General features: G+C 43.1%; 2 protein-coding genes across 2 annotated transcripts in view; one reads left to right on the top strand and one right to left on the bottom strand.

The window, feature by feature from the left end:
• The window catches only part of SMC2 (structural maintenance of chromosomes 2), a 21,535-nt gene extending 19,039 nt beyond the window's left edge, over window positions 1–2,496 (top strand). Inside the window, exons 23-25 of the mRNA XM_026866718.1 lie at window positions 219–379; window positions 1,244–1,391; window positions 2,237–2,496. Of these exons, the coding sequence (XP_026722519.1) occupies window positions 219–379; window positions 1,244–1,391; window positions 2,237–2,398 (471 nt within the window). The 3' untranslated portion in view covers window positions 2,399–2,496. The remainder of the gene's footprint in view (window positions 1–218; window positions 380–1,243; window positions 1,392–2,236) is intronic.
• Window positions 2,497–3,031: 535 nt separating this feature from the next.
• Window positions 3,032–18,352, bottom strand: part of ECPAS (Ecm29 proteasome adaptor and scaffold) — a 57,602-nt gene continuing 42,281 nt past the window's right edge. Inside the window, exons 34-48 of the mRNA XM_026866534.1 lie at window positions 17,518–17,668; window positions 16,824–16,889; window positions 14,929–15,018; window positions 13,466–13,532; window positions 12,651–12,742; window positions 12,484–12,550; window positions 12,031–12,222; window positions 10,897–11,105; window positions 10,365–10,408; window positions 9,596–9,788; window positions 8,858–9,002; window positions 8,124–8,229; window positions 7,876–7,964; window positions 6,649–6,720; window positions 3,032–5,856 (exon numbers count right to left, since the gene is read on the bottom strand). Coding sequence (XP_026722335.1) covers window positions 5,717–5,856; window positions 6,649–6,720; window positions 7,876–7,964; window positions 8,124–8,229; window positions 8,858–9,002; window positions 9,596–9,788; window positions 10,365–10,408; window positions 10,897–11,105; window positions 12,031–12,222; window positions 12,484–12,550; window positions 12,651–12,742; window positions 13,466–13,532; window positions 14,929–15,018; window positions 16,824–16,889; window positions 17,518–17,668 — 1,723 coding nt within the window. The 3' untranslated portion in view covers window positions 3,032–5,716. The remainder of the gene's footprint in view (window positions 5,857–6,648; window positions 6,721–7,875; window positions 7,965–8,123; window positions 8,230–8,857; window positions 9,003–9,595; window positions 9,789–10,364; window positions 10,409–10,896; window positions 11,106–12,030; window positions 12,223–12,483; window positions 12,551–12,650; window positions 12,743–13,465; window positions 13,533–14,928; window positions 15,019–16,823; window positions 16,890–17,517; window positions 17,669–18,352) is intronic.

Here is an 18,352-nt window from a genome sequence, read left to right on the forward strand (position 1 = left end):
CCCCCCCCCCTCTGTGTTGCTTCTCTTTTCAGTACAAAGAAAAGTTTCTGTATGCTGTTATTTTTTCACCATCCTATCTGCTAATCTTCAAGGCATAAGAAGTCATTAGGTTAAATTGGGCAAGACTCTAGAGCATAGTCCAGCTTACCACTAAGTTTTTGTTCTTTGTGCTCTTGATTAAAAGCAGATACATAGATCTTTTATGGTCTGACTTCTAGGTGAATAAAGACTTTGGTTCGATTTTTTCAACACTTGTACCAGGAGCCAAAGCTCTACTAGCACCCTCTAAAAAAGATGATATCTTGGATGGTCTGGAGTTCAGGGTTGCCTTAGGAAACACCTGGAAGGAAAACTTGACAGAACTTAGTGGAGGACAAAGGTTGGTGAACTTTGTGGGTTTTTTGTTTGTTTTCCATTGCAGTTGTGTATGGATATGTCAAGCTTTTTATAGTTCAAAAAAGCAAAAAATTACTTTTCCCTAGAAAAAAAAATCTTTTCCCTAGAAGTCCCTTTTTTTTAAAGGGACTTCTTCCAACCTGACTTAATATTGAAAGCATTATTAGTTTACTTAATCTCAAAGAGGCATCTGACTTAGAACAATGCATGACTTGGTATATGGTAACAAACAAGATTTTTCTCCGTGGAGAAATGACAGTTGGAGTGGTGAGGAAACTGCAGTTAACTCTAGGTAGTACTGAGGTACTGCTGATTTAAATGCTTCAGCCTTTCAGTTGTAACCTCAAAAGTCTACACAGACAAGTTCTTCCCTGGTGTTGAAGTAGTGTCATGGTGACAATTTTCTTCTCCAGTGATTACAATGACTGTAAGGTCTGTACTTCTTTGCAACTTCTAAGGAAAAATCTTAACAAATTGAAAAATAGAAACAGAATTTAGGAAGTGGCGAGACAGTGATACAGAACTTTCTGAAGGACAGAATGCTTCAAGAACTGTACATTGAAAAACAGCACTGCAAATCTCAGAATTGAAAATACGTAAAGCAACAGCATTTAAATATCATCGCACAACTAACCTGATCTTTTGATAAAAAAAGTAATATTTGCCATTTCTGGCAGAAGGCTTTGAAATTGAAAGTTGTGGCAGAAGCTACCATTCTGTCTCTTCAGAACTCATAGCAGAAATCTGCTTTTCACAGAGCATTTTGCTATTACTGAACAATTGTTTTCGTAAGGCAAAGCCTCTCAAACAGGAGGATAGAACATAACTTTCTTGTTCTCTGTATTAGATCATTGGTGGCCTTGTCCTTGATCTTAGCCATACTCCTCTTCAAACCTGCCCCAATTTATATCTTGGATGAAGTGGATGCGGCCCTTGATCTCTCTCATACTGAGAATATTGGGCGGATGCTTAATACTCATTTCAAACAGTCCCAGGTATGTTTTTGATACTATTGTGATCATCTATTTATACACTTCATTATTTTCAGAGGCAGTCTGCCACTGAGGAGTCTCAGCTGTTCAAGTATTTTATTCCAGAAATGTGTGTTGTATTTCTTAATTGTTTCAACTGGAAGTTACACTAGATACAGCAACTGAAATTTCTAAGCATTACATTTGAATATAAACTGTTGCTGCAGTGGCTAAAAAACAGCTAGTAATAGGAAGAGTATCTGTGATATGATCAATTTCAGGCATGACCTGCATCTTGAATTTTGGTTTTTGCTAGTTCTTTATCCTGAGCTTTAAGAATATTTTGGACCCTTTTGAAATAAGCTAGGCACTGGTGGAAAGAATCTCTGTATCACTGTGGCCTGTGCATGAAAAAATCTGTAGAATTGAAGAAACTTAATACTGTGAGGTGAAAGGCAGTACCTGTCTCCATTTGGTGGTAGGACATAACTTTTCCAAATTACGAGAGGAGTGAAACATTTGTTAGCAGTATTGTAAAATAATTTGAGCACTATCTTTAGACTATGAAAGATCCTGCATTCTTGCAATTCACAGCAACACTTTTTCTAGGGATTGATGCACCATGAACAGGTATTCTGTATTGTGGCCATATTGTTAGCACCAGAAAATGTCTGGCCTGTGGGTGTATGTTAACCTACTTAGCACATCTGTTGGCCTTCAGTTATGTTTAGAGTATTTTGTGAAGAATTACCACCAAGGTATTGGTCAAATAAAGTGAAAGAATCCTCTTTTTAGAAGCCTTTTCCAAAGTTGTTTAAAGTCTTTATTTGGATGGCAGTATTTACTTCAAGCTTTCTGCTTTGTTTTAGTTTATTGTGGTGTCCTTGAAGGATGGGATGTTTACCAATGCAAACGTCCTCTACAGAACTATGTTTGTGGATGGTATATCCACTGTTAGAAGATACAAACAGCTTCAAGGCAGAAAAAATTGTCTCAAGGAAGCTGAGGAAGCCCAGAAATCACGTAAGTGACAAAAGAGGACCTGCATAACCAGGAAAATTCTCCGCTGGCTCTTCAGTAGCAGCTCTTTTAAGTATCCTCTTCCCAGTCTGTAGCTAGGCCAGGAAGAAACTCTGAAATATTCTTTGTTAACCTTGAAATAGTTAAATATGCTTTTATGTCTTTCAAGTCACATCTGCATTTTATTAAATTTGCCTGTACTATTATCTATTAGGATGTGTCTATGGTTGGAATAGTTTGGAAATACTTTTATTGAAATAAATAGTTTTACATATATAGTTATAGTTATAATTTTTATATATTTTATATATATATTTTTATATCATTTTACATATATAGTTATATTCCATATGGATTTTTTTTATCTATATGTAATAGATACACACATCCCATAACACTGCCTGGATGCAAGACCAAGCTGTTGGCTCAAACAAATTCATATTTCCTCCTACCTGCCGCTGTCATCTGTAACAGCCACCCTCACTCCAAGCAGCTGATGCCGCAGACCAAGTGCTGGAGGCTGGGCGAGTGGCCTGAGGGCAGGGAGGTCAGCACAGAACACAAAGGCACTCTGAATTTGGAACACAAGAATACTGTAAAATAGCCACAGTGGGATAAAAAAAACACTACCACTCACTTGGAAGAACAGGTCATGCAGCTTTTATTTAATTTTAACTTTTTGGTAAGCAGGAGGGTTTTCTTTCAGTCAGACCATTCACATACTTTGACAGTACAGATTGCAGTGAACTTGATGGAGATCTTGCAACATTAGAAAACTTTTCTCAATATACATCCATTTAAGCAACAGCTTGTAGGTCAGAATGTGAGTGCTAGATTCAAGTCTGCACACTGCACTCCAGGTATACAAAGCATTGCAGCAGCACAAGAAATGCCCATGCTGGGCAAAGTACAGTGTGTTTTACATAGTGCAATCACTTTTAGAGGAAAAACTCTAGGAAGGCCACATCTATTTTTTTTTTTTTTTTAAATCCTGTCAAGTTTACAAATGTGAGGGGGATAGAAATCAAACCTCTGACTGAATTAACTTTTGTACAGGTAGGTTTTGTGTATAGGCACGTGCTTTAGAGAGGAGCTCTAAATCTGTTCTGTAATCACAAGAAAGACATATTGCTTTGTGATTCAAAGTGTTGTATCATCTCTAACCTTCCTAACACTTGGCCGGAGTTGTTAATCCAGCTGTTTGTTGAGTTCCTAGAATACGCTCTTCCCTCTAGTGTAAATCCCCAATAGAGAAACTCAGGTTGCTATTGACAATGATTACAGTTATTCTACTTAACGGTCCTTTGACCGTATTAGACATTGCCTCTGAATGCTCCAGTCCACAGTGAAAACTCACAGTAGAAGAGACATGGAGGCTCTTACTTTTCTGTTACTGTCACTCACCAATATGGAAAAAAACCCAAGTCAGACAAGGAACTGCTACAGCAAAGCATCACTGGTAATATTCATCTAATACAAAAAAAAGCACTCATGACACCACATGTCATGGTAAGCAAGTTTTTAAAGATACTGCAAAGTGATTTACCCAGTAAAATTTTAAAATGTACACTGTGCTCAATAGTTCAAACTACATGTAAACGAAGAGCAGCTCCCTGCAACAAGGTGTAAATCAAAATGTTATAGCACCAGCTCCCAGCACCAAGGAGTTGCCCACTGACCAGTTCTAGTGTACAATGCAATAGTGCTTGCTGAGGTTTCTGCTACACGAGAGCCACAGTGGGACAGCTCTACCCATTTCTAGCTGACATTTTCTTACCAGGCATGCACAAATGACATTCTTCCCTTCCCATGGAGAGCACGTCAGACAACGAGATTGTTACAGTACCAGAAAACACTGAATGGGAAATGGCACCTGAGGGAAAAGTAGGTACTGCATACCTGATTCTGAATAAATGGGTGTGGAGGAAACATGAAGTTATCTGAGCAATCCTCGTCCTAACAGGTCACATCTGAAAGGAGCTGCAGACTGTAAGAACAAAGAAACAAGCCTTCCTATGCTGAAAGCCATGGACATGATATTGCCCACACTAATGATTTTATTTCACCATCAGCAAAGCATTTATCCCCAAAAAGCTGTACACATACTGGTCAGATTATGGTGCAGTGCTAACTTTACACAATTGGAAGTCTGTTGCTATAGTGGTCAAGTTTGTCTTTTATCTGAGGAGGGCAAAGAAAAGAAGACAGGCAGCATGGCCACATCATCATATAGCAATTTTACTCCACATTAATGCAGATATAATTTTCTTAAGTGCAAATTAAAAATTATTTGCTAGAAACCAGCATGACTTGGGCTGCTGAGAAATGACAGATGATTCAGTTTCTTACAAATATTGACAAGTCTAAATCATTACAGGTGTCCAAAGCAAGAACAGGGTTACGAACAGGAAGGGAATAAAACATTACCACTATTAAAAAAACGTGTCATTGCAAACTTTGAACACTCTTCAAAAACATATCTAGAAAAGATTGTTTTCCTTTTTTTTATTTTCCTGCAGCTGAAGAGTGAGTGTCCATGCAAAACAATTTTGAGAAGAGCAGTGTTCCACATGGGCATCAACTTGGCCCAACTTTGTCCCACACAGCTCAGTAAAGTGCTCTCTTGTGCATCCTTTGAGGAAAAAAAGTTCTCATTTAAAGTTTGGGAGGCCAAGGTTGCTAGCTGGGGAAGGCATAGTCTTGGCCAATCCATGCTGAGGTCAGAGGAGGAGGTTAACAGTACTCTGCCTTTCATAACTCACAGACAACAGGCTGCAAGGGAGGAGCAAGCAGATGCAAAGGTGGGTGTCAGATGAAACCCTGCCCCGGGGAAGCCACAGGAGTTTAACACAGGCTTCATCATGGGAAGCATTTCATTCTTTATAGATAACCAACGCCAGCTCTACTGCAGAGTCCCAAAGGTTTACTGTTCAGACACCAGGTAACAGATCTCCACCCACAACGCCAGTGAAAATCAAATGAACTTTTCACTTCCTGTGCTGGTGGTTTTTCAACAATTCCTTTGACGGACAAAGGGGATCTGAGTAACATTCTTTTGCCGATTTAAAGGAAAAAAATGCATCTTGCCCTCAACATTTTTTCAGTTGCATACTCATAAGCATTCTAGGGCAGATCATTAGAGGTATTTACTGATAAAACAACTAACCACCAACTCAAAAAGAGTAAAAATAACATTAACGGGGAAAAGAATTTAAGGCATATTTTATTTTGGCCAGGAATGATGCATGTTACAGAGTAATCATTTTCCCACTTGGTTTTCAGACCACTGCACTTGTTTTTGTTTTACATGGCACTTTGTGTTTTACAACTTAGTCAAGATTTTCAAGTGTTTTCTTCAATATCAATGCCTTCTCTTGTAGCTCAGGTCTGCTATCTAATGCCATTGTAGACAGTGAACGAATGAGGAGCTCTCTGCTTTCTGATGTCAGGCTCTCCCACTGTTGAGCTTCTGTGTAAAGACAGACAGACAGACACTGGACATGAATACCACAAAATGCCACAAAACCCAAGAGACCACCTCCATCCCCAGACAGGCTGAGTGATGTCTGTAACATTTTACTCGCAGCCTGTACTGCTCTTCCAGAAGGAGGCAAATTCAACTGGACTTTCATGTGCATATGCTGCTTCCTGCACAGGGAGTAGTTATACCTATTTAGGCTAGGCTTGATTGTCTAAACCTGTAATGTGTGAAAACAAGGGCCTAAGGAACCAAATGTTTCTTACTGCACAATTGCTTAATTTAATGCAAGAAGATTTTTGCTAGAATAAAGGAGACAAAGTACATGACAGAAATCTGAAGGAAACTTTTGCTTACAGACATATATGACCTTGAGACTGAAGTAGACTCATTCTCTGAAGTATATTCTGCAAGGCTTAAATCTGAAAATAACTTTGCACTAGGAGGGTAAAAAAATTACTCTTCTGCACAAACAGGAGCTCTCCCCTGCATGGAGCTTGCACATAATGCAAAACCTGACTACACACAGTCCTGTGTGCTCTCCCTGGGACCCTCCTCACCCAAGAAGTACCCAATGGTAGTTTAGACCTTGACTTTATCTACAGTAACTTTAAGCCCTCTCCAAGTTTCCCTGAGTCACGAAGCACTGAACTCCAAGTCCCAACCACCCCAACAGCACTCTGTGCTGCAAGCAGAAGGTAACGCCATCTCTCCAGGCCACACAGACAGCTGCCTTCTTTACCAGACAGAGGCTCTCCCTAAGTGGCAAGTAAAAAGTCTCACCTTGCAGTTTGGTGAACAGCAGTTGTATCACAGACAAAGCTTCTGTTCTTATGGATGTGTAGCTTTTGTTTTCTAAAGGATTTAAAAAACAGAAAACCCCACAACCACCATGAGAACCAAAGGCACGGTAACTGTATAAAGAGCAGTCACCACTGTGGTCTCCACTTTTGTTAGCACAGCTCACTGAGCTCGTTTGTGCTGGCAGTCTGCAGTGCTCCCCAATTAGACACATTTGAATGTCAGAAAGGGACCAACTAGAGGCTGACATTTACTAAACCTTGCACATCGCCTCTGCTATTACCACAGCGCTACTGTTCTTCACACATACTGAAAGGGAACATCGCTGCAATGTGATCACAGACAACTTCTGTGCGTAACAGACTGTTCTTTTGGTGAGTTGTAATGGCTATAAACCACTTAAATTTTAACAAGTATCATTAAGTGAGGGTACATAAAGCCTATGCCATCTAGCACAAGCTTGTCACAAAAAAGTTGGTCTCCTGAGAGACCAAATCTTGTTAAAGACTTATTCCAGGAGGACTGAGTTAAACTTTCCCCAGAGTGCTGTCTGGATTGGTAGCTAGCTCTGCAGGAGGTGCTGCCTTTCAGTATTCCAGAAACAAGAACCACATTCAGGTATGAGGAGACCTGGAGCACTGTTACAGTCACAGGACCAGTGGGAACAGTACCAAAGTAATAAACAGCCCCACAACTATCAACATTTAATAGGTAGCACTTATATCCCCATGGGTGCTCTGCTCAGGCAGAGCACAAACTGCCTCAAAGCCTTCAAACTTCATGCACTGGCTGAGAAAATTTTGGGTCTCTCCAATATGTATGCATCCAAGAAGTCTGAATTGTGGAAAAGCAAAACTTGTGTTTCATTAAATCAGTCACAGCTTGACTAGGTGGGATCCATCTTCTGCATAGAGAAAATTACTACTTTTCTGGTTTGCACTCCTGAGAGGTTGTGCAGAGTCTGCTGTCTGCCTCTTCCCTTTCAAAGCTCTCTTGCACCAAAGGAATTAATTCTCTGTGTACAGCACCCTGCGTAGCTGTCTAACAGCTACTGCAACACCAGAATTATCACAGCGCAGTGCATGGAAGAACAAAATGTTACCTCTGAGATCTTATGCTTATTCTGCACTTCCTCTACCAGCCAACTCCCAGAGGAGGAATTTATTAACAAGTTGTTCATCATCAACCACAAACCAGAAGTCCATTTACCTAAAGAATGGGTGATAGATGAACAGGTTTCCAACAGTATTTCTGTCAAAGCCACTGGGTCTGAGTGCTCCTCTTCAAACAGCATTAGCCTGTCAAATGCAAAAAACTGTCAAGACACCCTGCATCCCTGGTACAGAAGACTGTTCAACTTCCACCCAAAGTCCAGTGTCATCCTCAATTTCACTTAACAGTTTGAAGCAACAAAGAAAAGAAACATCATTGAAGTGGACTGTAGAAAGGAGAATTACCCTTGAAAGTAGGCATTCATGGCTTGTAGCACTCCAAGCTGCACTTTCCATGTGCTGAGTTTCAGACGGTCACACATTAACTTGCAAAACTCCTGGCGATAGCAGCCTACAAGGAAGGTAAGAGTGTAGCTCTGTTACCATGGGGAAAGTCAGAACAAAACACTTCCTGCTGTCTCCTAGGTGTTCCATGTGCTCCTCTACAAGTGACATCAAGCTAGTCACTGCAAAGGACTATACATCCTGTAACAAGTGACTCTGAAAATCTTCACCACATCAACACTCTTGTTAACAAACACTGGAAGATAAACAGCTGCATTACACATTCTGGCATGCTAATAAAAGCAATGTGTTACTTTTCAGATATATTTAGCTCCTTCACCTTGTACCACTTTTGATGCAAACACAAATGCGAGCAGCAGAACTAGGCTGCTTTAGATTAGGCAGGTCACCTTGGGCATCCTGCATGTCTCTACAAACTCAGAACAGTTTAGTAAAGTAAATTTAAGACAACACTAAAGGAATTTCCCCAAGGATGGGCTACTCTGCGGGAAAGTTGTTTAGGCAGCTTTCTCACTGAAGATCCTGCAAACTGTAGGCAGTGAGATCCTGCATCTCCGCAAAAGCCTCCCCATACCCCACATGACCTCTGCATCCCTCTGTCCTTCCCCTTTTTATTTCAAGAGGAAACAGTTTGAGCCAAGGAAGTTTGCTCTGCCCACCATTAGCTGACTTACGCTGTGTCTCCGGGCTCCTTGGCCAGGCTTTGCCCAGGGTCTCGAAGGCACAGATCAGGGACTCCATCTGCACCTCTTTCTCCCTCATGTCATCATCCTCTTCAACATGCTGTGGCAAACCCATGCCCATGCTCTCAAGCGAGTTCTGCAGGGACAATGGTGGGGGGTAGGTGTGATTGACAGAAGGATGAGGGCAGGCTAGCCACACACTTCAGCACGACGCAGCCTTCCCTCACAGTCAGTGCCCCCGTACAGGTGGAGCACAGGCCCCCTGGACCAGTGGTAGCTCTGGTTCTAGCACAGGCCTGCAGAGGTGCACAGCAGGCTCCCTGGCCTTGCATCCAAACATCTGCCTGTGCTGTATGAGCCCCACTGGCAGAGCTGTGAAGCACTGCAGATACTAAACAGCACTCTACACAGCTTCTTTGGAGTCTCTTGCTGCCTGTAGAGCAGCCAGGAATTCCCTTTTAATGCTGTATTGGGGCAGTGATGGACACCACAGGAAGGACTCTTCCTAGAGAACATTTGGGCTAATTCAGAATTTGGGCAGAACTTGCACAAGCCCCCAGGGCTCACCAACAGTCTGGTATTCAGGCCCTCAAGGATCTGAGTGTGGGGTATTCCTCACACCAGCAGCCTTCTGGGCCAAAGCCTGGTGCACATCCAGCATCAGCTGGACTGGTGCCACTTGGATGTTTTGCTTTGAAAGAGGGAAAACTCAAGAAGCTGAACTGTCACCTTCTTTATCATTGGAAAGATGATATCTGCCAGCTCCTGGAACCGGTCTTCCTTTGTTGCCTGCAGCACCCCAGCTGCACAGCATAGTGCCACCATCTTATACTTCAAGTTCTCTTTCCGACATTCTTTCAGGACAGCCTGGACTATATCACTGACAGTGGGCTGGCCAGGCACTGACTTCTGCAGCTCTGCACTGAAACACAAGGCACACATAAACTATCAGACCCACATTAAGCCCTTCCCAAACACCACTTTTCCCGTAGATAGGAAGCAATTCCTGTGTCTGGGCACAGGGTTGCCTACCAACACTTGTAACCGGTTACACCCTAGTGTTCTTTGCTCTTACCTTGTTACCTTGTCTGTTCATCCTGTTTTTCTTTCCTGTCTTTCTTCATATATTTCCAATGCACTTTCCCCTCTCACTCTTCTACCTTTTCCTCTCTTTTCTCTTTAAGGTTTCCATCCTTCCCCTTAGTCTCTTCTTTCTCCTTGGCAATTCTGGACTCTCTACATCCTCTTCCTTGCCCTAAATCAACCATTCACCTCTGCGGGTCCCTCTGAAGCATCACTTGCCCCTCCCAGCTCTCACCCATGATCTACAGATTGACAAGCAGAGTGGAGAGAGACTCCTCACATGCTGATAGGAGATCAGGATGCTGTTCACAAGTTTCTAGAGTCTTCTTAGCACCAGAAAGGCAACAACACTGTGCAACAACCTCCTTTTTGAGATCCTAGACCCTAAGAGTACCAGCTCCTTCGAGACACTTACTGGCATGCAGAGACGACACTGGCAATGGCCTTTAACAGCTCCTCCTGCAATAAGTAAAACAGATACCACTGAGAAATGCTGCACAGCCAAATGGTACAGTCCTGTCGCAGAGGGGAAACCTCTGTACTCCGCTGTGAGAGGTAGTGGGGAAATATGCCTATGACACCAGCCCAGAGAAGCAAAATCTGGCTCCTGCACTCCTGCTGTAGAGCCTGCAGAAGACCTGGCTTTCCATCTGCCCTGAACTGGCAGTGGGAAGGGGCCTTGCAGCGCCTCTCAGCACAAGCTAGTATCCCTCAAGTCTAGAACATGCTGCAGTGAAAGCAGTCTAAGTGGGAACCCAGCTCCTAAAGCGATCTGAATTCCACCCATTTACCTTCCCTGTCATTTTTGTACCTGCAAAATGCAGGGCAAAAGGCAGACTCCCTAAGCCGGAGCTCCTACACATGCTGCTCTGCAGCACAGAACATGGCATTTCCTGTCTCAAGGGCTGCATATGCTGGTGCTCACGAGGTGCCAGCTCCTTTTTTACCTTCCCAGTCCAGGTTCTCCCCGGCAGGCCTTGCAGCAGTGCAGAGAGCACTACTCCCAGATGCGGTGGTACAAGGGCGCCTGTCTGTTTGGCAATTGATGCCATGGCAGCTGCTCCCTGGGCTTTCATCTTCCAGGACTGGGACTGCAGAGCCTTCTGGGTTATGGTTATCAACTCCTGCATATATAGCCTGATGCCACCCTGAGTACCTGCGAACCACACAGAGGAAAGCTCTAGTTTTGCCACAAAGCAAATAAAAATCTGATCTTATTAAAGAAAAAAAAAAAAAGCAAAAGAAGTTATAGATTTTTTTTTTTGTGCCAATGAAACATATCAGCAGGGTCTACTTCAGGCAAAGGGAGGAATAATTCCTCCCAGGCTGACTGAGATGGGTTCTGTTTTCTAGGTGCTTCCTAGTAAAATCTTTAGCATATATCCAGAGCTCATCTCAGTCCTTCCATATGGCAGACACTAGACACCATGCTAGTCTGTTTCTGATGAATATAACTTTGTGGGTTTTTTGTAAGACCCAGTCACTGGAAAACCTATCTGCATCTCCTTTCCCAAACCAGAAAAGTAATCTGGTGACTGAGGAACCAGATCTGAATTCAGGTCAGAGAAGGAGCCAGCAACACCACTGCACTGTGCACTCAGATCTCCCTCTCCGGACAGAAATCACTGCAAAATAGCCCTTTTATAGCACACTCACTGAAAATAAAATCACAGACCTCACCAGAAAGGTCTCCACCTCAAGATACTGGCCAAAGTCTCCTGTAACTTCTGAGTGTGCAGCAGCCCTAAAAGACTGACATCAAAATTTTCAAAGATGTCCAGCTATCTGCGTCACGACCAGGGCATATTACAGTGGCATTCAGTGCCTTACAATCTTAAAATACTTCTCCTGACTGTGTCTGTGTATCCTCAGCAATCATCTTGCTAATTATTTTAAATAGCCACAGAGATGCTAACCCGCCAAAACTCACACAGGACATCTTCAGCAAGGAAGAAAATGGAAACAAGTTTCCCAAATTTCTTTCTATGAGAACTCTCTATTTCCAAAACGGATTTCCAGAGAGCATGATATTCTTGCCTCAAGTTACCCAGAAAGCTTTTGCTACTCTCAATGCAACTTACCAGGTACATTTTCCTGCCAAACTTCAGTCCATAGAGTAGAATTCTCTTTCTCTCCTTTCTCTTCATCAGGAACCTCGTGCATACCAAGAAAAGCCAATGGGAGCACATGTTTGGCATGGTTCTTCACTACATCTGGACTGTAGCGTCCCATAGCATGCACAGTTAAAGCACAGCCTGCTCTGTAAACTGGCTCTGAAGAAGCAAAACAATCATATGTTACGACAGGGAAGCAGGATTTTCCTTTAACAGCTTAGTCTGCCTCTTGGGAAGCAGAGTAATGCACAGCATTGTATGTATAGTGATGCATTGGGATTATTTGGTCAGCAAAAACAAGCATCACAATACAGAAATGTTTCTTTACCAGATTATGCTGTCATCAAGAAATTTTTATGCACCATATTCCATAACAGAACACCCCATATTCCATAACAGAACACCCCAAAAGCAACATACCTTCCTTCTCCATGTACCAACTGCTGAGTTTATGCAGCAGCTTCTCAGTGCTACTGTCACGGGAAGTCTGTAACATAGAAGAGACTCAAATCACTCAAACACTTTAAAAAAGCCCCAACAACAAAAAAGCAAAATAAAACCTAAAACCATCTCAAGTCCCAACTCACCCGGACTAGATGCCCCATAGCAAAGGCAAAAGATTTCTGTACCACGCTGTTGCGATCAGTCAGGCCACTAAGTAAAGCACTCATAAGTTTGCCTGTTGGAAGAGACTTTGCTTTATCAAAAGTATCATGTTTTTATTGCTGTGGCAAGAATTAAAGTAGCCTGTATTTCATTATATTGTCTGAATTTATGCATTTTTCCTCATCATATGTTTGCAGGGTTATAGGCCTGTCTGGTCCTTATGTTTAAACTGCACAGCATAAGACAGCAGTGCTCATCAGAGGCTAGTGTTTTGTCAGCCTCAGCCTGCACACCTTGACTGATAATGTTCCTGTACATCGGCACCCCAGCTGATTGTGCTTTCAGCTTTACTTCTATTTTGCATCAGAAAGGTGACCTTCCTCCTACTATCAAATCCTAATAAATTGTAAAGAAGACTAAGATCCAAGGAGGCAACGTCCCTGTTTATGGTCCTCCCATAGCTCAAGTTGAAGCAACAAATGCTTATTGACAGTGCTGCACTAACACAGACATTGTTAGTCTGCTCCAAGGAAGTCTAGATCTTTCTGCCTGTTCCTCCTGGGCGCTAGCAAATGCCCTCAACTCTTTTCTTTGCCTCTTCTAACTTGGTAAGGTATTTAACATCCCCAGCACACCAGTCCCATATGCACAAGGCAACTTCAAACAGCTGTCTAAGGAAAACACGCACATAAAGATCATTCCTGTAATAAAATCAAGGGCAACAGGGAGGAAATACTACCTACAGAACAGCTACAATAAGCACCTTTAAAACCTTGACACTAGAAACAAACCTTACCTGAATAAGGTGTTAAGTCCTGAGGACACTGTGTGGTTAATGACACAATTACGCTGGCACAGCCTCCCTAGAAGATTGCAAGGGAAAACAAAGTTAAGATTAAACAATATTAGCCTATGGTTATTACTGTTAATACTTGCTGCAGCATTATATGCAATTGTATTAAATGATCTAGGCCTACTGAGCCTCTCCTCTGATAAGCTGGGAGCCAAGGGCAGAAGCAGAAAACCAGTTTGTAACAAATGAATGACAAGAATTGAAATAGGAAGTTAAGAAAGTTACCAAGACCCATGCTCAGGATAGATGGTCCTGGAAGATTCAGAGTGCTCAAGGACAACATTCTGCACTCATGTTCTGGGTGTGTGTGGTGGGGTTTTTGGTAGTGCGGGTTACTACAGTGGCCTGTGAGAAGCTTCTCAAAGCTCCCCAGCTCCAAGTGGGATCCACCTCTGGCCAAGGCTGAGGCAATTAGTGATGGTGGCTGTGCCTCTGTGATAACGTATTTAAGAAGGGGAATCTGGGAGCAGGGCAGGACTGAGAAGGAATTACAGGACTGCAAACACCAAGGCTAGGAAGGGGGAGAGGTGTGCTGGAGCATGGAGACTCCCTGTATCCTGTGGTGAGAGGGCAGGGCCACCCCCCCCGCACCCACGGAGGTTGCCGGAGGAGCAGAGACTCGCCTGCGGCCTGTGGAGGATCCCCGGGACTCTGTGGGAAGAAGCAGCCCCCACTGTTGTAGTTCAGCACTGGGAGGACTGAAACACGTGGGGGTGACACACACTGGAGCATTTCGAGCAGAACGCATCCCGTGTGGAGGACTCACGGCGGAGACAGGTTGTGGAGGACTGTCTCCCGTGAGAGGGATGCCAGTGGAGCAGGGGGAAGAATGCAGAGGAGAGCTTCAGCCCCACCTGGGAGGAAGAAGCAATGAACTGACTGCACCCCCCATCCCCTGACCCTGGGGAGGAGGTAAAGATATCAGGAACAAAGCTGAACTCGGGAAGAAGGGAGGGGTGGGGGGAGGTGTTAAGATGTAGTAATGTTTCTCACTGTCCCACTCTAAGTGTTGTTATCCTTATTGTTTGAATTGAAATTATGTCCTTTTTCTTCCCCTAAGGAGCCTGTCTTTTGCCTGTGACCATTAATGGGTGAGCAACCCCTCTCTGTCCTTATCTCCATTCCTGAGCCTTTTAATTAATTTTTCTCCTTCCCAGTGCTGGGGTGAAGGGGTGAGTGAATGGTTGCGTGATGCTCAGTTGCCCTCAAACCATGACAATGCCTGTGTCACAGAGCACAAAAGCCATGTAGCCCAGGGGCTATTAAGGCAGCACACATTCAGAAAAAGTATGAATGAGCCCAAGGTGTCAGTTTCAGAGAGACAGTCAAAAGAAGTGTATTTACACTGACACTCCTGTGTGTTCCCCTTTCCATTTCCAAATGAACTACTAAAATCAAAGACATACCTTTGTGCCAAGGCCCACTCCACTTCTAATCAGTTCACACAGCCGAGGAACCAGCTCACCCAGGACAGACACATCCAAATACTGCAAGCTCTAGAGAAAGGCAAGGGACAGAGGGGAAAAAAAAAAAAAAGAGTAATGGTGGCAGACTTAAGCTGGTTTACTTGCAGCTGAGGCCTGCCTCAGTTCTGCAGGCTGGTCTTCAGCTGAATCACAAGAGTTTGCTGCATGGTGGGAAAAAGCACCACAAAGTGGCTTCCACTACATGGAGATTCTCTTATTCCACTTCTATGCTGAGCTGACCCTGCTAAAATTATCATTTGCTGGAACTAATATACTCCTGCTCAAACTGTTTAAAAAGCTGAAAATAACACACTAAGACAAAAAGTCCTTTTGGGTAAGGAAAGAAATGCAAAGGTATGCATATCTTAGGACAAACCTCCAAATTCCCCCAACTGTCTGGAACTGTGAAGCAGTAACATATAAACTGGACCATGAAATTAAACTAGTCAAGACAGTTTCAAACAGGTTAAGACAAACAAGTGGTATAAATGACAAAGGTACAAGAGGGATGTTACTGGGTATCACTTCTAATCTCCTATGCCTAAAATGTCACTACGGAAAACAGAAAGCCTCATGTAACCAGCACTCCGTGTAGCATAATATAAGCAGAGGGAGATTCATCCTCTAGCAATTACCAACTGAATGTAACCCTCTCTGAGCTTCAGAAGTCAGATCAGCTGTCACTTCCCCCTCCTACATCAGCATGGTGGAGAAATCCATTTACATCATAATCTCCCTGAATACAGAGGAACAGAAAGAAGGTTGCTTATGAGCTGGAACATCTTCACACTACTTCAGTCATGCTATCTCTCCCCTCCCCAAGGAAGTCCCATGCACTCATCAGGGCAGCACAACCCTTCCCCATGGGCTGGCAGGGCAGTGTCATGGCCTGGAGGAGGGACAGTGGCAGCTGTGGCAGCCTGCAGGGTGCAGTGAGCACACTTTTACATGGAGCCTTTCACTCCTGGCTGCTTTACACACTATTTATAGAGTGCTCCACCTGACACCAAAATGCAGCACCACATGCTGTTATGCACAGGAGGGCTTGCTGTTGCTACTTTTCCATAAGCACAGGAAACAAAGAATAGTTCTGGTGGCTGTGCTTCTAAAACTTGCTCAGCACTCACATGCCCTGCCTGCTCACGTGCCCCTGGCTCTGTGCAATGCCTGAGCAGGAAAGAGGGTTTTTTTTCTTCGGGTCAGGCTCTTACAGAGGGCAGGGAGCTCAGCCAAGACAGACCCTAGACAGACGCTACAGCACAGTGTCTGGGCATCAACAACTCCTCCTCCAGCAGCAGGGAACTATGGTGCCAAACACCAGCTGCTGACAGTGCTTTCAGTGATAGCAGCATTTTCTCTAAACATCTCCACCATCAAAGCACTGGAAAGGCCCAGGTAAGGACCACGAGGCAAGTCTTGGACAGTATTTTGTGCCTTAAGAACAATGACTATCCTTGGTTGGAGGCTCAGGTGAGAAGTTAGTTGTGGAACTGTGGGTCAGAGATGAAAATAACTGGCAGCTAGCATAATGCAGAACCAGCTGAGCCCCCATCCAAAGAAAAGCACTTGAAAGATGTCTTCTTCATCACAGCAGGCAGGTCTTCAGGCATAGAAACAATCCATCTGACTTCAAATGGAGCCAACTGATCTGAGGAACAAGTTGTGGTGACAGGATGAGAGAAGTCAGTACATGAAAAAGAAGGTAGATAGATGTCTACGTGGAGATGTAATAACAAAATGAACTTTGAAGAGGATTCTGTAAAGCTCCCACTTTGATTCTTATTCTTCTCCTACACCATACCTTACACTGGAACCCTTCTGAATCAAGTACTTACCATGTTAATTGTTTCCATCATGGGAGATGACTTGACAGCACTAAGTCTGGCACTATCCATCGCAGTCTGAAGAAAAAGGAAAAAAACCAAACCCAAGTGTAAATTCAACATGAAAACAGTAGAAAGGGAAACATAAGCTATAACTGACCACTTCATAAACTCAAATCAAAATCCATATCAGATGCATACAGACAGAAAGTAATTATGTCTACAGACTATAAATGTCTTCCTTTCAGAGGCAGACAAATGTTATAGCTGGAGTACAGGAACTAAACCATTCACTCCTGACATCATGGAAATGGAAAAAAAAGAACAAAAATATCCACTCCCCCTGCCCTCCCCCTCCCCAAGAAAATCAAAAAGAGGGAAAAAAAGAAAAAAAAGGGATAAAGAGAAAAAAATCCCACTCTGACCTATTGTTCACTCCTTTCTCATTTGCAAAGGGCACAGTTTGATCACTTTCCCTCCTCACAATGAAATTAGCTGTATTTGCTTCCGAACAGTGGGTTTTAGTCATTTTCCCAGAAGACTGCTACTGATTAATATGACTCTTAGAGAGAGATTAAAGGACACCAGCCCACAGTGCTATGGCACAACTTCTGATTTGTGTTATATGAAGTCCTACAGTCAAGCCCCTAGGAAAAAGAAGCAGCAAAGTTTGACAGCACAAGTGCATTCCAGATATTGCACTTACTTTCTCCTGATCCGTGGCAGAAAGACTCAAGTAATTGAGGACTTGAGGCTCCAACACACTCAAGGATTCCAGCAGGGCTGGGATAAGTTTTGGTGCATGAGGTTTCAGCATAGACCCAGCACTTTTACTGATCTTCACTAGAGTGTTAATACTGGAAAAAGATCAAAGGGAAGGTCAACAGAGAAACACAGAGACTTGGCTGAAAAACCTTTCTGATCTGCTCTAATTCAGTACCAACAAAAAGGCCAATCCAAATCTTAGATACACCAATATAAATGTACCTGCAAACAAAAACTGGGTATTTTTTCTGCTTAAGCAACATTATATCCTAGCCCTGAGCTTCCAAATGATGAAATGCTTTGCACAGAGATTGCTTACTTTGGCAGGGTATCACAAAGGGAATGGGGCAAAGAGGCAGTACTACAGATAGGTGTAGGAAGAAATAACACATCTTTACATTTAAAAAAAAACTCTGGGCAAAGTCACCCCAGAGACCATCCATTGTCTCTGCCCAACAAAAAACAAATCACAATGATCTGCTCAAATCCACTTGTCAGTTTCACACTGATCACATCTCTCAGGCTGCATTTTGACAAAGGGTTTTCATGTCATCAAAAGGGATGAAAAAATTCAAGAAATATTCACTCTAATTTGCTAGGAGCTTTTTAACCTTCCTGGATAACCATGTTCAATAAAAGAGTTTTTGCAAAGACTGGCTACACTCCAGGTCTCAATTTTCCAGCTTGTTTGTCCTTCAAGCAAATGAAGGAATAAACAAGGTTACAAAGTGACAAGCATAAGAAGTCCATACACATCAAGGGACATCATTACATGG

The sequence above is a fragment of the Athene cunicularia genome, assembly GCF_003259725.1.
Source record: "Athene cunicularia isolate RWA chromosome Z unlocalized genomic scaffold, athCun1 chrZ_part3, whole genome shotgun sequence".
Lineage (NCBI taxonomy): Eukaryota > Metazoa > Chordata > Aves > Strigiformes > Strigidae > Athene > Athene cunicularia.